The 15944-nt window shown below is 46.2% G+C and overlaps 1 protein-coding gene and 1 long non-coding RNA gene across 2 annotated transcripts; one reads left to right on the top strand and one right to left on the bottom strand.

The window, feature by feature from the left end:
- Nucleotides 1–823: 823 nt before the first annotated feature.
- LOC135399910 (uncharacterized) lies at nt 824–1507 on the bottom strand. The gene is made up of 2 exons (XR_010424449.1): nt 1362–1507; nt 824–1137 (listed from the first exon to the last, which is right to left on the bottom strand). It is a non-coding gene; the product is annotated as an uncharacterized LOC135399910 (long non-coding RNA).
- Nucleotides 1508–6820: 5313 nt separating this feature from the next.
- On the top strand, nt 6821–15048 carry LOC135401172 (uncharacterized). The gene is made up of 3 exons (XM_064633418.1): nt 6821–6935; nt 6999–7156; nt 14311–15048. The coding sequence occupies exons 2-3, from the start codon at nt 7142–7144 to the stop codon at nt 14851–14853; spliced, it is 558 nt and encodes a 185-aa protein (XP_064489488.1). The 5' UTR covers nt 6821–6935; nt 6999–7141; the 3' UTR covers nt 14854–15048.
- Nucleotides 15049–15944: the final 896 nt, after the last annotated feature.

Raw genomic sequence — 15944 nt, 5'->3', positions numbered from 1 at the left:
CCCTGGTGAACGATTCGCCTGGGGCTTCCTGGTGCTAGAATTTGGAAATGCATGCTCTGGTATCTCTCAGGTTCGGCCCTTTCCTGATCCAGACGATATTTCGTATACAGCTCTTGGCAAAGTGGATTAGCAGGTCATAGGTCGTTACTCAGCTCATTTAGCAAGTTTTGGCAGGACTACAATTAGCCGCAACTCGGAAGCAGTAACGTGCTTGTTGTTCCTCTGCTGAAGTCGGGAATAGCTCCAATTGGCAGTTACCCTCACTTAGACTAGTGAGCTGCACGAGAAAGCTGCTGGAGCGCCAGGTTGTTCAGAAGCTCAAGTGGTGCTTCGATGGGCGAGTTTTGTTCCCGCTAGAGGCGATGCCTTTCACCCTGCGACTGGGTATTTCGAGTAAATTCCGAGTCAGCCGTGGAAGAAGCGAAGGCTCGAAAGAAAGGTGCAGCAGCGACGTGTGCTAACCTCTTCTTTTTTTCTTTTTTTTATTCTTGTACGTGATTGTGGCCTTTCTGAAAGGGATACGTTGGAAGGAGAATGTCTGCATGCACCTATGCTTGTTGTACCCTGGAACGGTAATCCAGAAGACGTGTGTTCGAGTCCTACAGCTGACTAACATTTCAGTGACTTCCATCTTCCATCATACTCCTGCAGTTTCAAATGTCACGTGAAGACTGTGGAAGCAGTGGAATATACGGCCCCTCATTCTCTATGTTTCCCTGGAGAACAGCTGCGTTACATATGATTCCAATTTCCTGGCCGTCGCTCTGGTTACACGACTTTCGCGGCTGATCACATTACGGGACTGTAGGCGAAGGTACCTCGGTGGGATTGCAGTAATTCTATTTATAGACTACAGGCCCCCGATGGCGGCAGCGCCACGAGATCATGGATGCCCATTCACAGAGAACTGCTGGAGTGCTGCATCGAATTCTGGCTTCATCAGATCCCAAGCTCCGTCGTCTTCTGGCGTGACATTTTTTTGTGTGTGCTTGGGAGTTCTTCGGCGTGCTTCGACTGGCAGAGAGTGGTAGGGACATCGAGGAAACGCGCTGATGTTCAGGTTTCAGGTACCCCATTGGCCGTTGCATTTTTCGCCTGAAGGACTCTGTGGAGCCATTGTGGGACACAATGGAACACCTGAAAAGAAAAGGAGGACGACAAACTGTAGACCTGGGTCCTCATTGGTAACTGCGTATAATTTGTAGATTAAGTACAGTTTGATTTATGCTGTTCTCGGCATTAACGTGAAGTTCGGTTGGGAAGTAAAGGACTCAAGAGGGGGAAAGGGGAGAACCGGATAGTCAAGACAAGTACTATGTATCTCTTTCGTTGCCGTTATCAGCATTGTTGCCTTCACTCACTCGGTTCTCCGATTGCCGTCAGCTGCATGCGCCTGGCCTGATGGTCGTCGTCAGTGGAGTCCGTGATACACGTGGCAAAGGTTCGAGGAACGTAGACTTAACACTCGTCGCTTCGAGGCAAAGGCCCGTGGGTTACACTGGACGCATTTACCCTATAAAGTGGCAGAGGTTGTTGGATTTATCAGGTCCTACTTGAAGACGACGACGTTCATACTTTGAGGTGGAGGATAAAGCCTGCATTCCCTCGGCTGTGTGTATGTCAACTGTGTGTACAGAACAGCTTGTAATGAAAGGCAGAACTGCTGCTGATCAACGAGATCCTCAGGGCATGTTGTTCTTCCTATTCACAGTTCCCCTGTATGTCATCCTCTTCTACGCCGAACCCGTCACAGTAATATATTTTTGTGTTTGTTCGTCCCCCTGTTAATCCAGCACTATTGAGCCAGGCTCGAATCAAGAAAACGTGTTCGCATGACCGATTTATTTTGCCACCGCCTTAGCGCGTGGTAAGTGCCCTGGCGATATAGACGTTGATTAAAAAACAAAAATGAGTTCACCTTGGGGGGACACGTATGTAAAGAAAGGGTGTTGCCTAGATGGGGAAGGCCCCAAGAAACATTACCCCGACCGTGACCTTGACTTAGCTTGACATGCCCTTCTGTATCCAAGGGAAGGCAGTCTGGACCATTGCCCAGATCACATGCCCTTTTGTGTCCCAGCTCAGTCAAAAGCGTTCAAAACTTTTGAAATTGAGTCTGCGTGGTTCTAGCCAAGTCCTACGTAACAGCCATACGGATACCCACTGGGATTTTGGATATAGATACCCACCGCCTTGCGTACACCTATACCTGCGATTCGATTCGAAGATACTTGGATAACCCGATATTTTCAACAGAGGCCACCTTTATCTCTGCCCACAAAACGGCGCACTTATGAATATAAGTTGGCTATTACCCGTATTCTTGCGACATGCATGTACGACGAACTCTTTATAAAAGCTGGTGGGATTCTCAGCAGTAACAACAACAGCATTCGGGACAAGGATTCTCATCAGTGTTTGTTTAAACAAGTATCGGTTATTATCGCCTCTTAGAATACACGTATTAAAAAGTGGAAACCGGACAGGTATCTCTATACCTCCTTATGAAGGCCTATAGATATCCTTTATGTGCCCACCATGAACAATTAATAGCGGCTGGACGACTTCGACGTAGGAGCCCAGGTACCGGCGCCCACGGCGCTTCGGCCAAGGGTCAACCACCGCCCGTGACTGATTGTATCTCGCCCGTAAGGTCTCAAGAGCAGAAATCGCCGCAGGTGGCACGTCCCGCATGGACACGCGTCGGCCGGGTTTGAGCTCCCGGCAACGCCAGCAGGGGGTTTTGACATCGCGATTAACCCCTTCGGTGCGCAGCTATTACAAATGTGCGGCCGTGACAGCCACGTCGTTTGTCTTGGTGCTGGACGGCGCCGAAACGATGACGTGGGTTGTTCGGCGTCGTCTCATATGAGAGGCGAATGCATGCATGACCGCGGCCACTGACCATTTGGTGTTCGGCGGCAAACAAGGGGAAGCGAAGCATCCTGTTCGTCCCATATATGCGTGTGTGTTCGGGTGGCGTTATGGGTGTTTCGTAATGCGGAAATACGAGCACTGTGAAGGCATATGTTCGTGAGGCCTGTAATTTTCGGAAATTTCGAATAAAGCTTCGAAAGGTATGCTATAATCGCAAACTTTGTTTTCGCAGCTTTCTTTGCATAGGTTATGCTGGTAAGAATTTGAACTGGATTTTTTTCTTTTTGTTTGTTCGTTTTTCTTTTTCTTATCTTTCTTTTTTCTTTCTTTGCTGGGAACAGCAAGCCGCCGTAGCGCAGGCTAACCTTTAACTCCTTTTTTTATAGTAAACATATTCCCCCATTTGAACTGCTTTGCAGCTGAAGCGCGTGCAATGCCGCTTTTATCAAGTGCGCTACGGGTAATCTCGGTCTTATCGCGAATCACATCAATCAAGCTACAAATTGTAACATCCAGAATTCGCGAAATTTAGTGGCCGCGAATGTGTCCTCTGCGCAATTCGCGAAACATTCAGGTCGCGAGGTTAAACTGTTTTACAGTGGCATCGTCGGGGTTCCCGCCACTCTGTTGGATAATTTTGCGCGTGCATCGCTACAGGAGAAGACGTGTAGTTTAATGCGTATAACTACTTTTCATGAAGCCTTTAAATGACACACTGTTGGGTCCCCATCAAGTGCAAGAAATTGCTTATGACTTTTTGTCCCTTGCCGTACCCCCAGCACCTACCGTGCCACAGACTACAAAGAATCAATGAACTCGACGCCATGCACTTGTTGGTGTAATGTTCATGATGCTGATGATTTCGAACATCGCTTTCCACGCCGAGTCTGGGAGGTTACACGGGTTCGAATCCTGTCACCGGCTGTGCTGTCTAAGGTTTTCCCTGGGTTTTCCGAAGACTTTCCTGACAAATATCGGCACAGTTCCCCCTGAAGTCGGCCCAGGACGCATCCTAACCCCCCTGTCCCCCACTCCTTCCTGCTGTCCTCTCTCCACCTGTCCACGTCTGTACGCCGCTCATTGCCACAGTTGCTTCGCGGCGCTAACACAGAACTTAAGAAAAAGGGCGCAGTGCGAATGCGCTGGAAACGCGCTGGAAATTTCTGTTTGCATGTCCTGAATAAGGTGATAAGAAATTAGAAACATGAGGTGTCTGCACCTCATGTTTTACCGCTTGCGCTGTTTTCTTTTATTCATTTTTTTATTTATCTTCCTCTCCGTTGCTTTGCGAAAAACATAGTGCGCCTATACTTTACGCGAACGGTATTTACGTCGACCGTGCGCTGATCTTGCGTGTGAGATAACCACGTGCGAAATAAAACGAGAAAAAATATATCACTCACGGCGGACTGCCGAACTAAATTATTACATTACGGGCATAGCTTGCGCATAAGCGTATGTGTGTACGTTATCAGTAAACAATCCCTTGTCATGATATCCATCAGTCACGATTCATTTGTTGTTGTTACTAGTAGACAACAATGAATATAAAACGTAGTCGCACTGTGTTGTGAAACCTAGTATATTCCCGTCATGCCACAAACACAAAGATGGTGACCGGAACACAGCGGAGATGAGCGGAACAGTGACAAGACACACGAAGTTGCCTTTACGCATACGCTTCGCTAAGTTTCGCTCATCTTTTTGTGTGTTTGTACAGTGTACCAACAAGACTGAAATACCGTTTTAACCGGACGTGTACTATCAAACTGTCTAAAATACGATACCAAATACCGAAGAGAGAGTGTACTTGAGATCCAGGGCAGATATTTGGCAAATAAAGTAATTATAGTAACGATATAGAGCAGAGTAGTCTTCTATCCTTTTTTTTTTAAGTATAGGCGTTATTGACTCGTTGTATAGGAGTTGCATTCCACACTTCGAAAAATGATCTACGTGGTCAATGCTCCATGATCTGACAAAAGACCATTGATGCAAGGGTTACCTATATGGTCAGCTATAGTACCTTTTTGTGAGACTTTACTTATCATATGAAGACAAAAGTAATTAGAGTATTGGCTTGAAAATACGACGCAAGATTACAAAAAAGTACTGCATTAAACCGTCCAATCGGAACACAATATTCGTACATCATATGCATGTCAGGGAGACTTGGAAGACGTTAAAACATTCACCTGCAAGGCGAGGACCTGTGTCAGCCCTTTCCTCTGAATTTTCAATTCAAGTTGTGAGCAACGTGGCCCTTCCACGGCCTTCAAATACAGCGGTTTTTCCATTATATGAGGGGATTTTCTATGCACTGACAAGCAACGTGTCTCTGCGTGACGGTCAATGTATACCATAAAAACGTCTTGGCGGTGGTAATGTCGTTATTTACCGAGCCGTTTGACTGGCGATATGGCGGACTGAACGTCATGGGACAACTTCATTTATAGGGAACCGTGCTGAAAAACTTGGCAACAGAGCAGTCCAATGGAAGTGTAATGAGTAGAATACATTCCAGCACCTATTCCGCTAGCCAATTCTTCTTGCTCGATCAGGGTGGTCTTACATTGACTTGTCGATCCGGGGATAGCGACAGTTCGGAATGGAAGTACTTGATACACAGCGTGAAACATGTACGAGTAATGCGAACAAGCAGAATACACGAGTTAAGTTTGTTTTAAGTAGTTTGTTTGTTAGTTAGTGTGTCCTATTTTCTTTTACCGATCAATCAATCAGTTTGCTGTAGGGTTAGCTTTAAAACACTTTGTGCTCGTTTTAGAGTGTAAAAACGACATGATCGAGACTCCTTCGAGAAGTCAAAGGCCAAACCTGGCTTTCCCAATTGGACACCTTAGTTAACTACTGTGCGTACTGTATTCCGGGGTAGGATCACGAACGCATATGGAAAGAAACAAAAAGAACTATAGGATGCCCAGAATCTTATTCGATGCAAAAAGGTGAAGTGGAGAGAAAAGGAGGGCGTTTAGTGGACGACAACTTTGAAATGACACGATATTATTTGACACGATACAACTATACTGGAAGAATCGACAAAAAGCAATCGAGCTAGTAGCATAGATAGATGGCGTAAGAACAACGACAAAAAGAACTTCATGTTGAGAGTGGAGTTATAGTTGGTTGGAGTAAGGAAGGACAAAAAGAAGCCTGAGCTGAGGAGATGGTGGAGGAGCGGGCTTCACCTTTCACTTCATTACACGTAAGATGCTTTTCTAGGTTGGTTTGGACATCAAATTTGGCAAAACGTATTCATTGTCGCCCCTACAAAGAGACGTTACTCTTTTTTTTTTAATTACGTGTTAGCCCCGCGAAGCAACTGTGGCTATGAGCGGCGTACAGACGTGGACAGATGGAGAGAGGACAGCAGGAAGGATTGGGGGACGGGGGGTTAGTATGCGTCCTGGGCCGACTTCATGGGGAATTGTGCCGACATTCGTCTGGAAAGTCTTCGGAAAACCCAGGGAAAACCACAGACAGCACAGCCGGTGACAAGATTCGAACCCGTGTCACCTCCCAGTCTCTTTGCGAGGGGCCTTACTGTTCAAATAAAGGAAATGAAAATAAATTATCTCTCTGTGTATGCATGTCCCCCGTAAATCTCCCCGTGATCGAAACTTCTAATTACGGAAGGGATGAGAATGCAATAAGTCAGAGTCAGCGATCTCTCCTCTCTTTTGTCGCGCATGGGGATTACGCTTTTAAATAAATAAAATAACTTCCGGTGCCCGCGGGAGGGGCTGCTCCTTTGTACCGCCAACGAGAAGTTCATGTAAGAATGCAGTTTCGGAAAGTCAAGAGACGACCTTGCCGCCGCATACCCTTTTTTTTTCGACGTCATTCGCATCAGCTGTTGTGCATGGTCACGTGATTCCGGAAACCGGAATGGGAGAAAGCGGTGGGGGACGCCGCACTTTCTCACGCACCGAAACCAAAAGCATCTCGGCTTTCCACTCGATCTCCGCAACGGCGACGCGACCCCGCCAGCAGCCTCCAGCCGGGGTGGCAGGCAGCACGTCGGGGACGTATAGACGGTGGTGGGAACCTTTACTCCGATGCGATCACAGCCCGAGCTGCTCCGACGTTGTCTTCGCTTTCAGTCCCGTGGCCCCAGCTGTTTGAGCCCTTCAATGCCCCAGCTACATTGTCGTCGCCCCCACGGGACGACAGACCTCGCCGTGGTCCTGGCACCGTAGAAGGCAGTGCGTATAGCTGGGATCCCGGGGTGTTGCTGTCTGCCAGGATGTTTTTACGCTGGGTAAGTCTCGTGTTTTTTTAACATGTTGCATAGCGCTGATGATGATAACTTTAGTGGCCGGTTTTGCGTTGTGATACCCCGTAACGGAGCGCTGGTATGGTATGTACCGTCAGGGATAACGGATTCGAGACTCGCTACTGCAAGACAACATCACGTGAAAGTTTTTTGGATCCTGGTGCTTCCTGCTGCGTGTGAAGCTTATTGATTGCAGTTACATAATACATATATCGGAGACGATCTCATAACCTATAGGGACGGGTGCTCCCAAGTTATGTTTCTATCTATGTTATGTTCCAATCGAGTCATGCTGGCACTACCCTGAAGCGCGCTAATCTATCTGTAATTTCGTAATAATTCAATAAGTAAGGTAAACATAGCGCTAGCGTGGCATTCATAAAATAACCGTGGTTAAGCGGCGACCGTTACAGTCAGGATTCCACCTGAGGTACCTTAGTATTCCACTCACCAAAATCTTACTGAGTGCTGCAATGCATTAATCCGCGTGAAAGAACTCATCCGTGCCTTGATGCCAGTGGCAGAGCGACTGTACAACCAAATCATTTTAATGCGTGAACCCATTCGAAACCACTTACCGAAGAGTCTTTGCGCGCGTGTGAACCCTCGCGTACTACGCATATCTTGCAGCGACTACTGACTTTGTGACAGATGACAAATCATGCAAGTTTTCTTTTTCCCTCTGTCTCGCATTCATATGACTTACATTGGATGCGCGACGCATGGAGCAAAAAAAAAAGACTTACTCTCGACTCGCTTAGATATGCAAGGTCAACCTGCACTTCAAAGTAATGTAAAGAAATGAAGCGACGACATATAAAAAAGACATCTATGTATGCAGAAAACGATGCGCAGATTTTCGAAACTTGCTGATCTGATTCTGGTCTCCACTGCCCCGTGTATCAGCATCATATTTGGCACACACACACACGAATCGCAACAGGACTCGGCCTGATGTCCTGCGTGTCTCTCATGTTAAACGTTAGCGCTGCCATAAATAAACTTGTTAATCGCTATTACGGTGCACAGCGTGAGCAAGGTCGAACAAGAAGGACAGGTCAACCGCAGATATCTTTCACACGTTTTATAGCAGCAGCTATGGACTTTGATAGAAGGTATACTTCTATTGGCCAAGCCAAGGTGTTACGTAACCCACGAAACTTTAATGCTTGCAGGAACTCGGATTGTGCAACGAATACTGCGTTATGATGTCTTATTGGGGTGGTAGTACATTCTGTAATCCGTGATGAGCGCCTTCGTGCAGATCAATGTTTTCCAAAAGGCAAATTATAAGTCTGAGTGTACTTTTCTTTTTTCAGTAAATACGAAGTAATTCCTCTAAGACTATAGTGGTGTTATAAGTGTGGGTAATTTCGTAAACATTCCAATCTAGGCGTTTAGTCCTATACACAAACAACCTTTCTCTATACTGTTGAATGATAAGAGTGGGAATGGCAAATGAACGCTGTGCTGGAAAAATCGCGCGTCTGATGGATGCGGTCAAAACGTTGGTCAATCAAATTTCCTCACACAGCTGCTGCAATAAAATAGAGACCAGCTCCCGTGGCATAGTGGTTAGGATGACCGCTTTCCACGCCGAGGCTGGGATGTGACACAGGTTCGAATCCTGTCGCCGGCTGTGCTGTCTGAGGCTTTTCCTGGGTTTTCCGAAGACTTTCCAGACCAATGTCGGCACAGTGCCTCCTGAAGTCGGCCCAGGACGCATACTAACCCCCGTGTCCCCCTCTCCGCTGAACGCCCTTCATAGCCACAGTTGCTTCGCGGCGCTAACACGGAACTTAAAAAAAATAAAATGTTACAAACTGAACTGAAACGCATTCGATGAAAGAAGTTCCAGTACCTATTCTACGCCAGGAAAGTTGCCTGAAGACTACAAGGACGATAACAAGATAACGATGATTATAAGGACGAGGATAATAGGGGATAGTTAAGTCAAGACCTTGTTCAGGTCTTGACAAGTCAAGTCAGGGTCCGAGATGGCCACCGCGATGCACCTATTCCGCAGTACGTAAAAAAGAAGAACCCCACATGCAAGTGGTACGAGTGTGAAGAGTCCAAGGTGTGATAATGAGCAGTGGAGAACACGTGCCAAGTATGCGCGTGTGCAACGGTAACAAGAGGAGAAGTGGCGTCTACGTCTTCCCGCCTGTTGGGATGGATATTTAACGACCTTGCGACAGCTTTCATTGTCCGAAGCACAATAGATGCGTTCTAAAGAAAGTTTTGAGGAGCGTTAACTACTTGAAAGTTCCACTACAGACTTCAGGGTCGCAAAGTCCTCTTAAACTCGCACGTCACGTTAAATCATAATTAGTCGTTACAAAGGCGACGGACATAACCGTGACAAAACGGGAGGAAAAACAGAACCTCCTCAAAAACATTAACAACTGACTTAAATGACGGGGGAAGGTACTTTCCTCGCCGTCAGGAATACCTACCACAAGTGCGATTGTACGAAGATAGATCCAAACTTGAACTCTACACTGGCTTTCGAATTATTGATTGATAAGTGGAAGAAACAGCTGCTACCAATGACTGCACATTTCTCAATCTGAATAGAAAAGCGGGCACTGCTGCATGGCGAAGGCAGTGGAAAAGCGTATAATCCCAGAGTCTTCTTCTACACTACCGCAAAACGTTTTACACCGCCATACAGAACAAGCCTTAAATATTGAGAAATGTGTAACTACGGCCTGCCGGCGTCGCGGCATGTGGCTCGGGGGGGTCTTGCGTCCAGGGCAGACTGCACATGGAACATCCTACATGCACGTCCCATATCCTTCATGAGGTGGCTGCGAGCTTGTCAAGCTGCACATTGTTTTTCCATCGTCTTCCTCTTCCCTTTCCCTACAAGCAACATTAATCAATAAATATTTGATTCGATTTTATAGCCGTGGTCGTTATCACACGGGAGTATGATGAATACCCCTCAAAACGCTTTCTTTCAAACCTCAAATATTTTTAAACGGCTCCGCCGAGTTATGTAACAACGACAGGTGTATACGATTGTACAAACGAAGCGCGCCAAATACTTAAGCGGCCAGATGGCGACCTTACAAGGTCATTCGATATTCGCGTGCAGTCTATTGCATTGAATGCTCCTGCTCCGTGCAATCATGAATCGCACATTGTCGCTGAAAACTCGATTAAGTTCTCGGTCACAAACGGGAGGGTGAAAGAGGAATCGGGCGTAGAATGTGCGTAGAAAGAAAGATCCGGAGCTAATTTTACGGCCACACTGCAGTAGGCCAAGTAGGCCCGTAGAAGTAAAAACAAGAAGGCTGTCACGTCGCCGCTGATAGTTACCTACCTTGTTGTTGGAAGCGTTACGTGGCTTCCCTCATCGGTAGCATCACTCCTCTGAATACGTAGCGACAGTACCTCAAACACCTCACGAAGAACATACATCAGGCAAAAACAAGTGTAATTAATAACATGCATCAAATACGTTCTGAATGATATGCGTGCATCAAATATCTCATGGAAGACATACGTAAAAAAATCTCATGAATGGCATACACCAAATATATCATCAGTGATGAAAAGTAACGGATCTGTGGCTGAAATACACGACATACGAACACACACAAGCCTCAAGGTGCTTAAGAACATCACCCAAGAACGCCACTGTCTGGCTTTTTCGACGACCGTGCCATATTTCAAATATCATCATCAATATATCGTACGACATGCATAAATTATCTCATGCAGCAGATTTATGGCATGAATGACATCATATAAAGTATCTCGCGCACCAAATATGTCATGAATTACATACATCCAATATCATCATGAATGTCATACACCAACCATCTTCATTCTTGAACCATATGTACACCAGCAACCATTCATCAACTACACGCGCGTGCAGATCGAGTTTTATCGGCGTAAATTCTTGGCACTGCATTTCTACGGGCGAAATCGGGTTCTCCATGCGACGAGCAAGTCAAACTTGCGTGGGAAAGACGGCGTGACAACGCGCACGGAGAAATGCAGGATGGCATGTTGTCATGCAAGGTAGCGTGGACCGAACTCTCCTGATGACTCCTACAGGGGAACACGGGACATCGCGCTCCAAAACACGCTCATCCGCCCGTCACGCTGATATTGGGGTTAGTCAGCTATGAAGACACTATGTCAGGCTGCCGGGCACGGAAGATGCATCGCGTGCGTCCAATGCTGTAGTGTGGTGCAGTATAGAGCGTACCTGATGGCAGCATTGTTTGCGCTTCACGATGTATAATGTATCCCCATTTGTGCAAGGAGGAAACCTACAAGTGCAAACCTTCACGAGGGACTGTACCTATAAATGCTTTTATCTGGAGGGATTACGAAGGATTGGAGAGCGAAGAGTCTGTACGAAACGCGACTTAGAGCTAAAGAAAGTCTCCAAATAAGCATATTCCTTGATCTTTTGATCTGAACTATATATGCGTGTCACAAGGGAAAGGGTGTACGCTAGCTGGTGTAGATCCATGAAGGAGACTGAGAGACACGGGCACAGAAGACGACGGTCTTCTTCACGGATATGCGTGTCAACTGTATTGCAAGAATGCCTGTTTGCCTCATCAAATCTTTGGATGCGATATGATCTTCGTGCAGACTTGGAGGTCTCTTCAGTACCGTACCCTAAATACTGTATCTTAAATACTTTTGTTGGTATCTTAGTATCTTACTGAGTACGCTTCGTGAAAAGTATTTATACTGTAATTAAAATACTTTTTCAGTATTTAGTACTCAGTACTCTAATTACTCTTTCATTTTTGTCGAATATTCGGATGGGCATTCTTTCCTTTTTTTTTTTTTTGCCGCACCTGACACGGTTTACCTTTCCAGGCCGTTTCAAATGAAGTCCACACTGTTATCATTCTCAAGAGAGGACGGTTGTCGGATGAGCACTTTGAAATGCAGCTACTACTGCTTGCAGATGAAGCATATGTCTAATTTGCAGGCATATTTTGACACTTCTGTGGCTGTTTGTTTTTTGAGTGTCTTATAAGTATCTTACATACTTTTCATAGTATTTACTACTCTACTCTAAATACTATTTACTGCTCTAAATACTTTCATTTCGAACTATCTTTACTGTATTTTAAATACATTTTGCGGTTTTAGTAACGTATTTTCAATACTTTTTTGTAGTATCTTCTACATGTCTGTCTTCCTGTGACAAATTTTTGAGGTATCAGGCAACAAATATGGACAGCGCATATTGTTTCCTCTCCGACCCCGTCAGGAAATAGCCTTCATTCCTGATACACATTGTGTCGAAGCCGATGGAAGTCCTGAGATTCTTAGGCACGATTACTGACTTGGAGAGTTTAGATTCACGCCAGCTGAATTCGAGAGTAACCAGCGCTAAACGACAAATTCGATGCTTGTCTTCGCATTACTTTTCCTCGGCGCTTTTGAAATTTACTGCTCCGGTTTATGCCTTATCGAGGGCGTGCGCGGGAACCTGGCGGTAGCGAAGATGGCAATCATCTCGCGGATTCTTTCTTGGACGGTTGAATCGAAAGGCAATTTGCGATCGTCTGATACGTCGTTCAGTTCTTTTTCTTTTTTCTTTTTTAAGTCATCCCCCCCGTGAATAAGTCTGTTATCTGTAAGGTGAACTTCGGTAGTTGGGTGCTGCAACACGGATTGGTAATCCGTAACAGGGTACAGTACGGTGTCAACAGAGCAAATGGCTGCACAACTCATGAGGATCACTGTCCTTGTGCTCTTGCTGCAGAGATTACTCTCGTAATAGACCTCTTTTGACTTAGTGCACGTTCGTTTAAAAAGTGGCATGGCATCGTGGAAGGGTATATTTAAGTAGTATAAGAGACTCCAGGTGTTTAGGACAGGAAGCTTCCTTAGCAGTTATACTCTGTCTTGCGGTACGATCGAGTATTTAAGTAAATTTTCGTAAGCTCAAATGGCTAATGAGTCATTAACGTAATGTCACCAATTAGCATTCTTAGCTTTTAACATTTGTCGTGAAATATGGAGTGATTTCAGGAATCAGTTTGTCTTCACCAAAATAAAGTTATTGTTTTATCCTCTACATACGGCGAAGTCGTTCCACTCATCAAAATTCGATGTATCTGTTCTGTAACAGAGGCAAACTTTAATCATCTGGAAAAAAAATAATAAGAATAAGAATAATGTGTCAGTTCAGTTATATTTCCACTTGGACGCTTCGTATTTCCTCGTAGGAAGATTTTGTATTCGTTACCTGAATTGCTTTTGCTCCCTCTATTATTGTCTTCAACCGTAAAATTACTTCTATAAACATACTTTATAGCAGCTTTGTTGTACAGGACTAGATAAACCAACGCACACGCACGCTCTCCAGCATGGAGAAACACCCGGAATCGCACGATGTGGCAAGACGACATGGGCAACATTTGCGTCTGCTTCAGCCACGTAGAAATAGGGCCCTGTCCATTATGCTACACATTCCCTCTTAGTGTTTTCCTATTGCCGTGATCCTGATTCATGTCAGGCTTTCAAATGCGTCTTGGCGTTCACCCCTTTAGTTGCAATCGGGCGCGGCGCATGCATTGAACCAATTTTTCCAGCAGCTTTGTATAGCCTACGTCCGTTCACAGGGAGTCGCCAAAAGTACCATCAGTCACCGATAGACATCTACCTAGCGACGTTGTGAAGGTTGCTTGCGCGTAACAAAGTTGTGCATTCTCGGCTCGGCTGTGCCTTGAATTTTAAAGCGGACACCCCGTCCTCTCAACGTCCAAGGTGAATTGAACCATTTTCTTTTTCGGTCTATACCTCTCGGTCCCTTGTGTCTCGGAGACGTGCTCGTTCAACGAGGGTCGTGGGCACCTTATCTTTGAACTGGAAATTGACCTCTCGTTAGCAGACGGACGTCCTAAGCGTGCAACCCTTACATCGCCAGCGGACATCTCAAGGACGAAACTTCGCTTTGTTTCGCTGCGGTATGCGGACCAATGGCGAATGTTTGTCAACGGGCCATTGAGAACTTCGACGTTTGATACACGAAACTGGTTCCAGCATAGGCTGTACGCGAGTAATTTTGATTGATTGAAATGCGAGCTCATTCCTTTCTCTAAAACGTGACAAAAGTACAGTCAGGATTATTGCATTCTTTGCAGGTGCTGTTGTCAACTCTTTTCTTTCTCTTCGTGGGAGCAGCTCCAACGAACAAAGTCCTCGCAGAAGCCAAAGACGAATTGCTGCTCGCCGAAAGTTTACAGGCACACAAGGACGAAGATCTGCAGAGCGCTTCCGAAAGCCCAGAAGCTGCCAAGGATGCGAGTCAGAGTGCGGCGCCGGGCAATGCAACTTCATCGGTCACCGATGATGTTCCGCACGACGCCCAGGCTACCACACCGTCGAACGGTGGTAAATCCAGCCAAGAGGATGATAACAGTACCAGTACATATCACCTCCTGCACCAGTTCATGGACTATAACGCTACCAGCTCAACAGATGAAAGTGGCTACAAACTAGGGTACAGCGTGGACGATGGAAAGTTGAAAAGGTTTAGGTACGAAGAGAGAACACCGGAAGGCGCCATTGTTGGCGAGTTTGGGTACCACAAGAACGGTGTCATCAGGGGTGTCAGGTACGCTGCTGAGCCTGGTGTTCATCCTAAAGTCGTTTACGAGGCCCTCGTGAAATTTTTCTCTCTCTGACATTATTTGTTGGCCACGAATGTACCGATCAAGGGGAGGACACCATGTGAATGTTTCAGACACCTTAGTGAAAACACGCTGCATCTGCAGTACACGACTGCACCTGCAGTGTACCAGGACATATATCTCCGATCAACAATAGTTCTGACGTGATTCACTTTCAGAAGGTCCAATAAAGTGGCTGCTGTTTTTTTACGTTGGAATACGTTTGCAACATATTCAGTAGGAACCCTTTCCATCTACGGGTAAATAGGGCACATTAGGAGGCAAAGATCACGCGTTGCATTAAAAGCGATTGTTTATCATTTCGTCGAGCTTGTCGTGCGTTTTTGGCAGCGTCATATAGGGGACCAATAATTCCACGAGCAGCACGTGCAGTGTTCTGGAAGGTTCCGGAATACATGGGGGTGACCTGCAGATGTCTTATTATCAGTGCTGTACTTCATTTTACAGAGCTGCGCATGAAAGTTTCCTCAGCTAACTGTCCACTAGAGTGGCGTGGGCCCGGCTGGTCCGTATAGCCCTCCTGCCATGCTTGGGCCTCTGACAGCTTTTGACCTCGGGCTGCGGGACCGGCCGGACCTGGGGTCTACATCGCGAGCCCCCTAATGCAGAAAATGAATTATGCCTAAGGAAAAATATCCTCCGCACTTCGCTTCGTCACGTCCGCAAACTCCGAATGCTCAATGAAGAAGAGAGACGGACTCAACACCTCGCCGTTTAAGATATACTGCTTTCTGAAAGAACGGAGCTCTCATGAACCAGCATAGTTGATGACGACGATACTCCGAAAGGCGGAGAAAAGCTGGCCCGCAGAGTGTTCACAGAAGGCCTTGCGAAGGGCAAAAATAGCGAAAGGAGCTTCCCTGCCAGCTGGGTATGTGCATCGAGAGTCAAGAACAACGATCTACCCATTGTCCGGTGACGGCGTCCCTTTTCCTCCACAGTGATCTTCAGCAGCGAATAAAGAGCGTCAGTGTGTGGAAATGTTTGTGCAAGAAATGTGTAATGGAATAGAATGGAACTCGCAGGAGGAACGTGATATCTGTGAGCGACGGTTTTCTTTCCTTTCTTTCGTTTTTTCTTTTTTT

This window comes from Ornithodoros turicata, chromosome 7, assembly GCF_037126465.1.
Source record: "Ornithodoros turicata isolate Travis chromosome 7, ASM3712646v1, whole genome shotgun sequence".
Classification (NCBI taxonomy): Eukaryota; Metazoa; Arthropoda; class Arachnida; order Ixodida; family Argasidae; genus Ornithodoros; species Ornithodoros turicata.
Note: the sequence above shows the minus strand (reverse complement) of the source record. Positions and strands in the feature narration are given on the sequence as shown.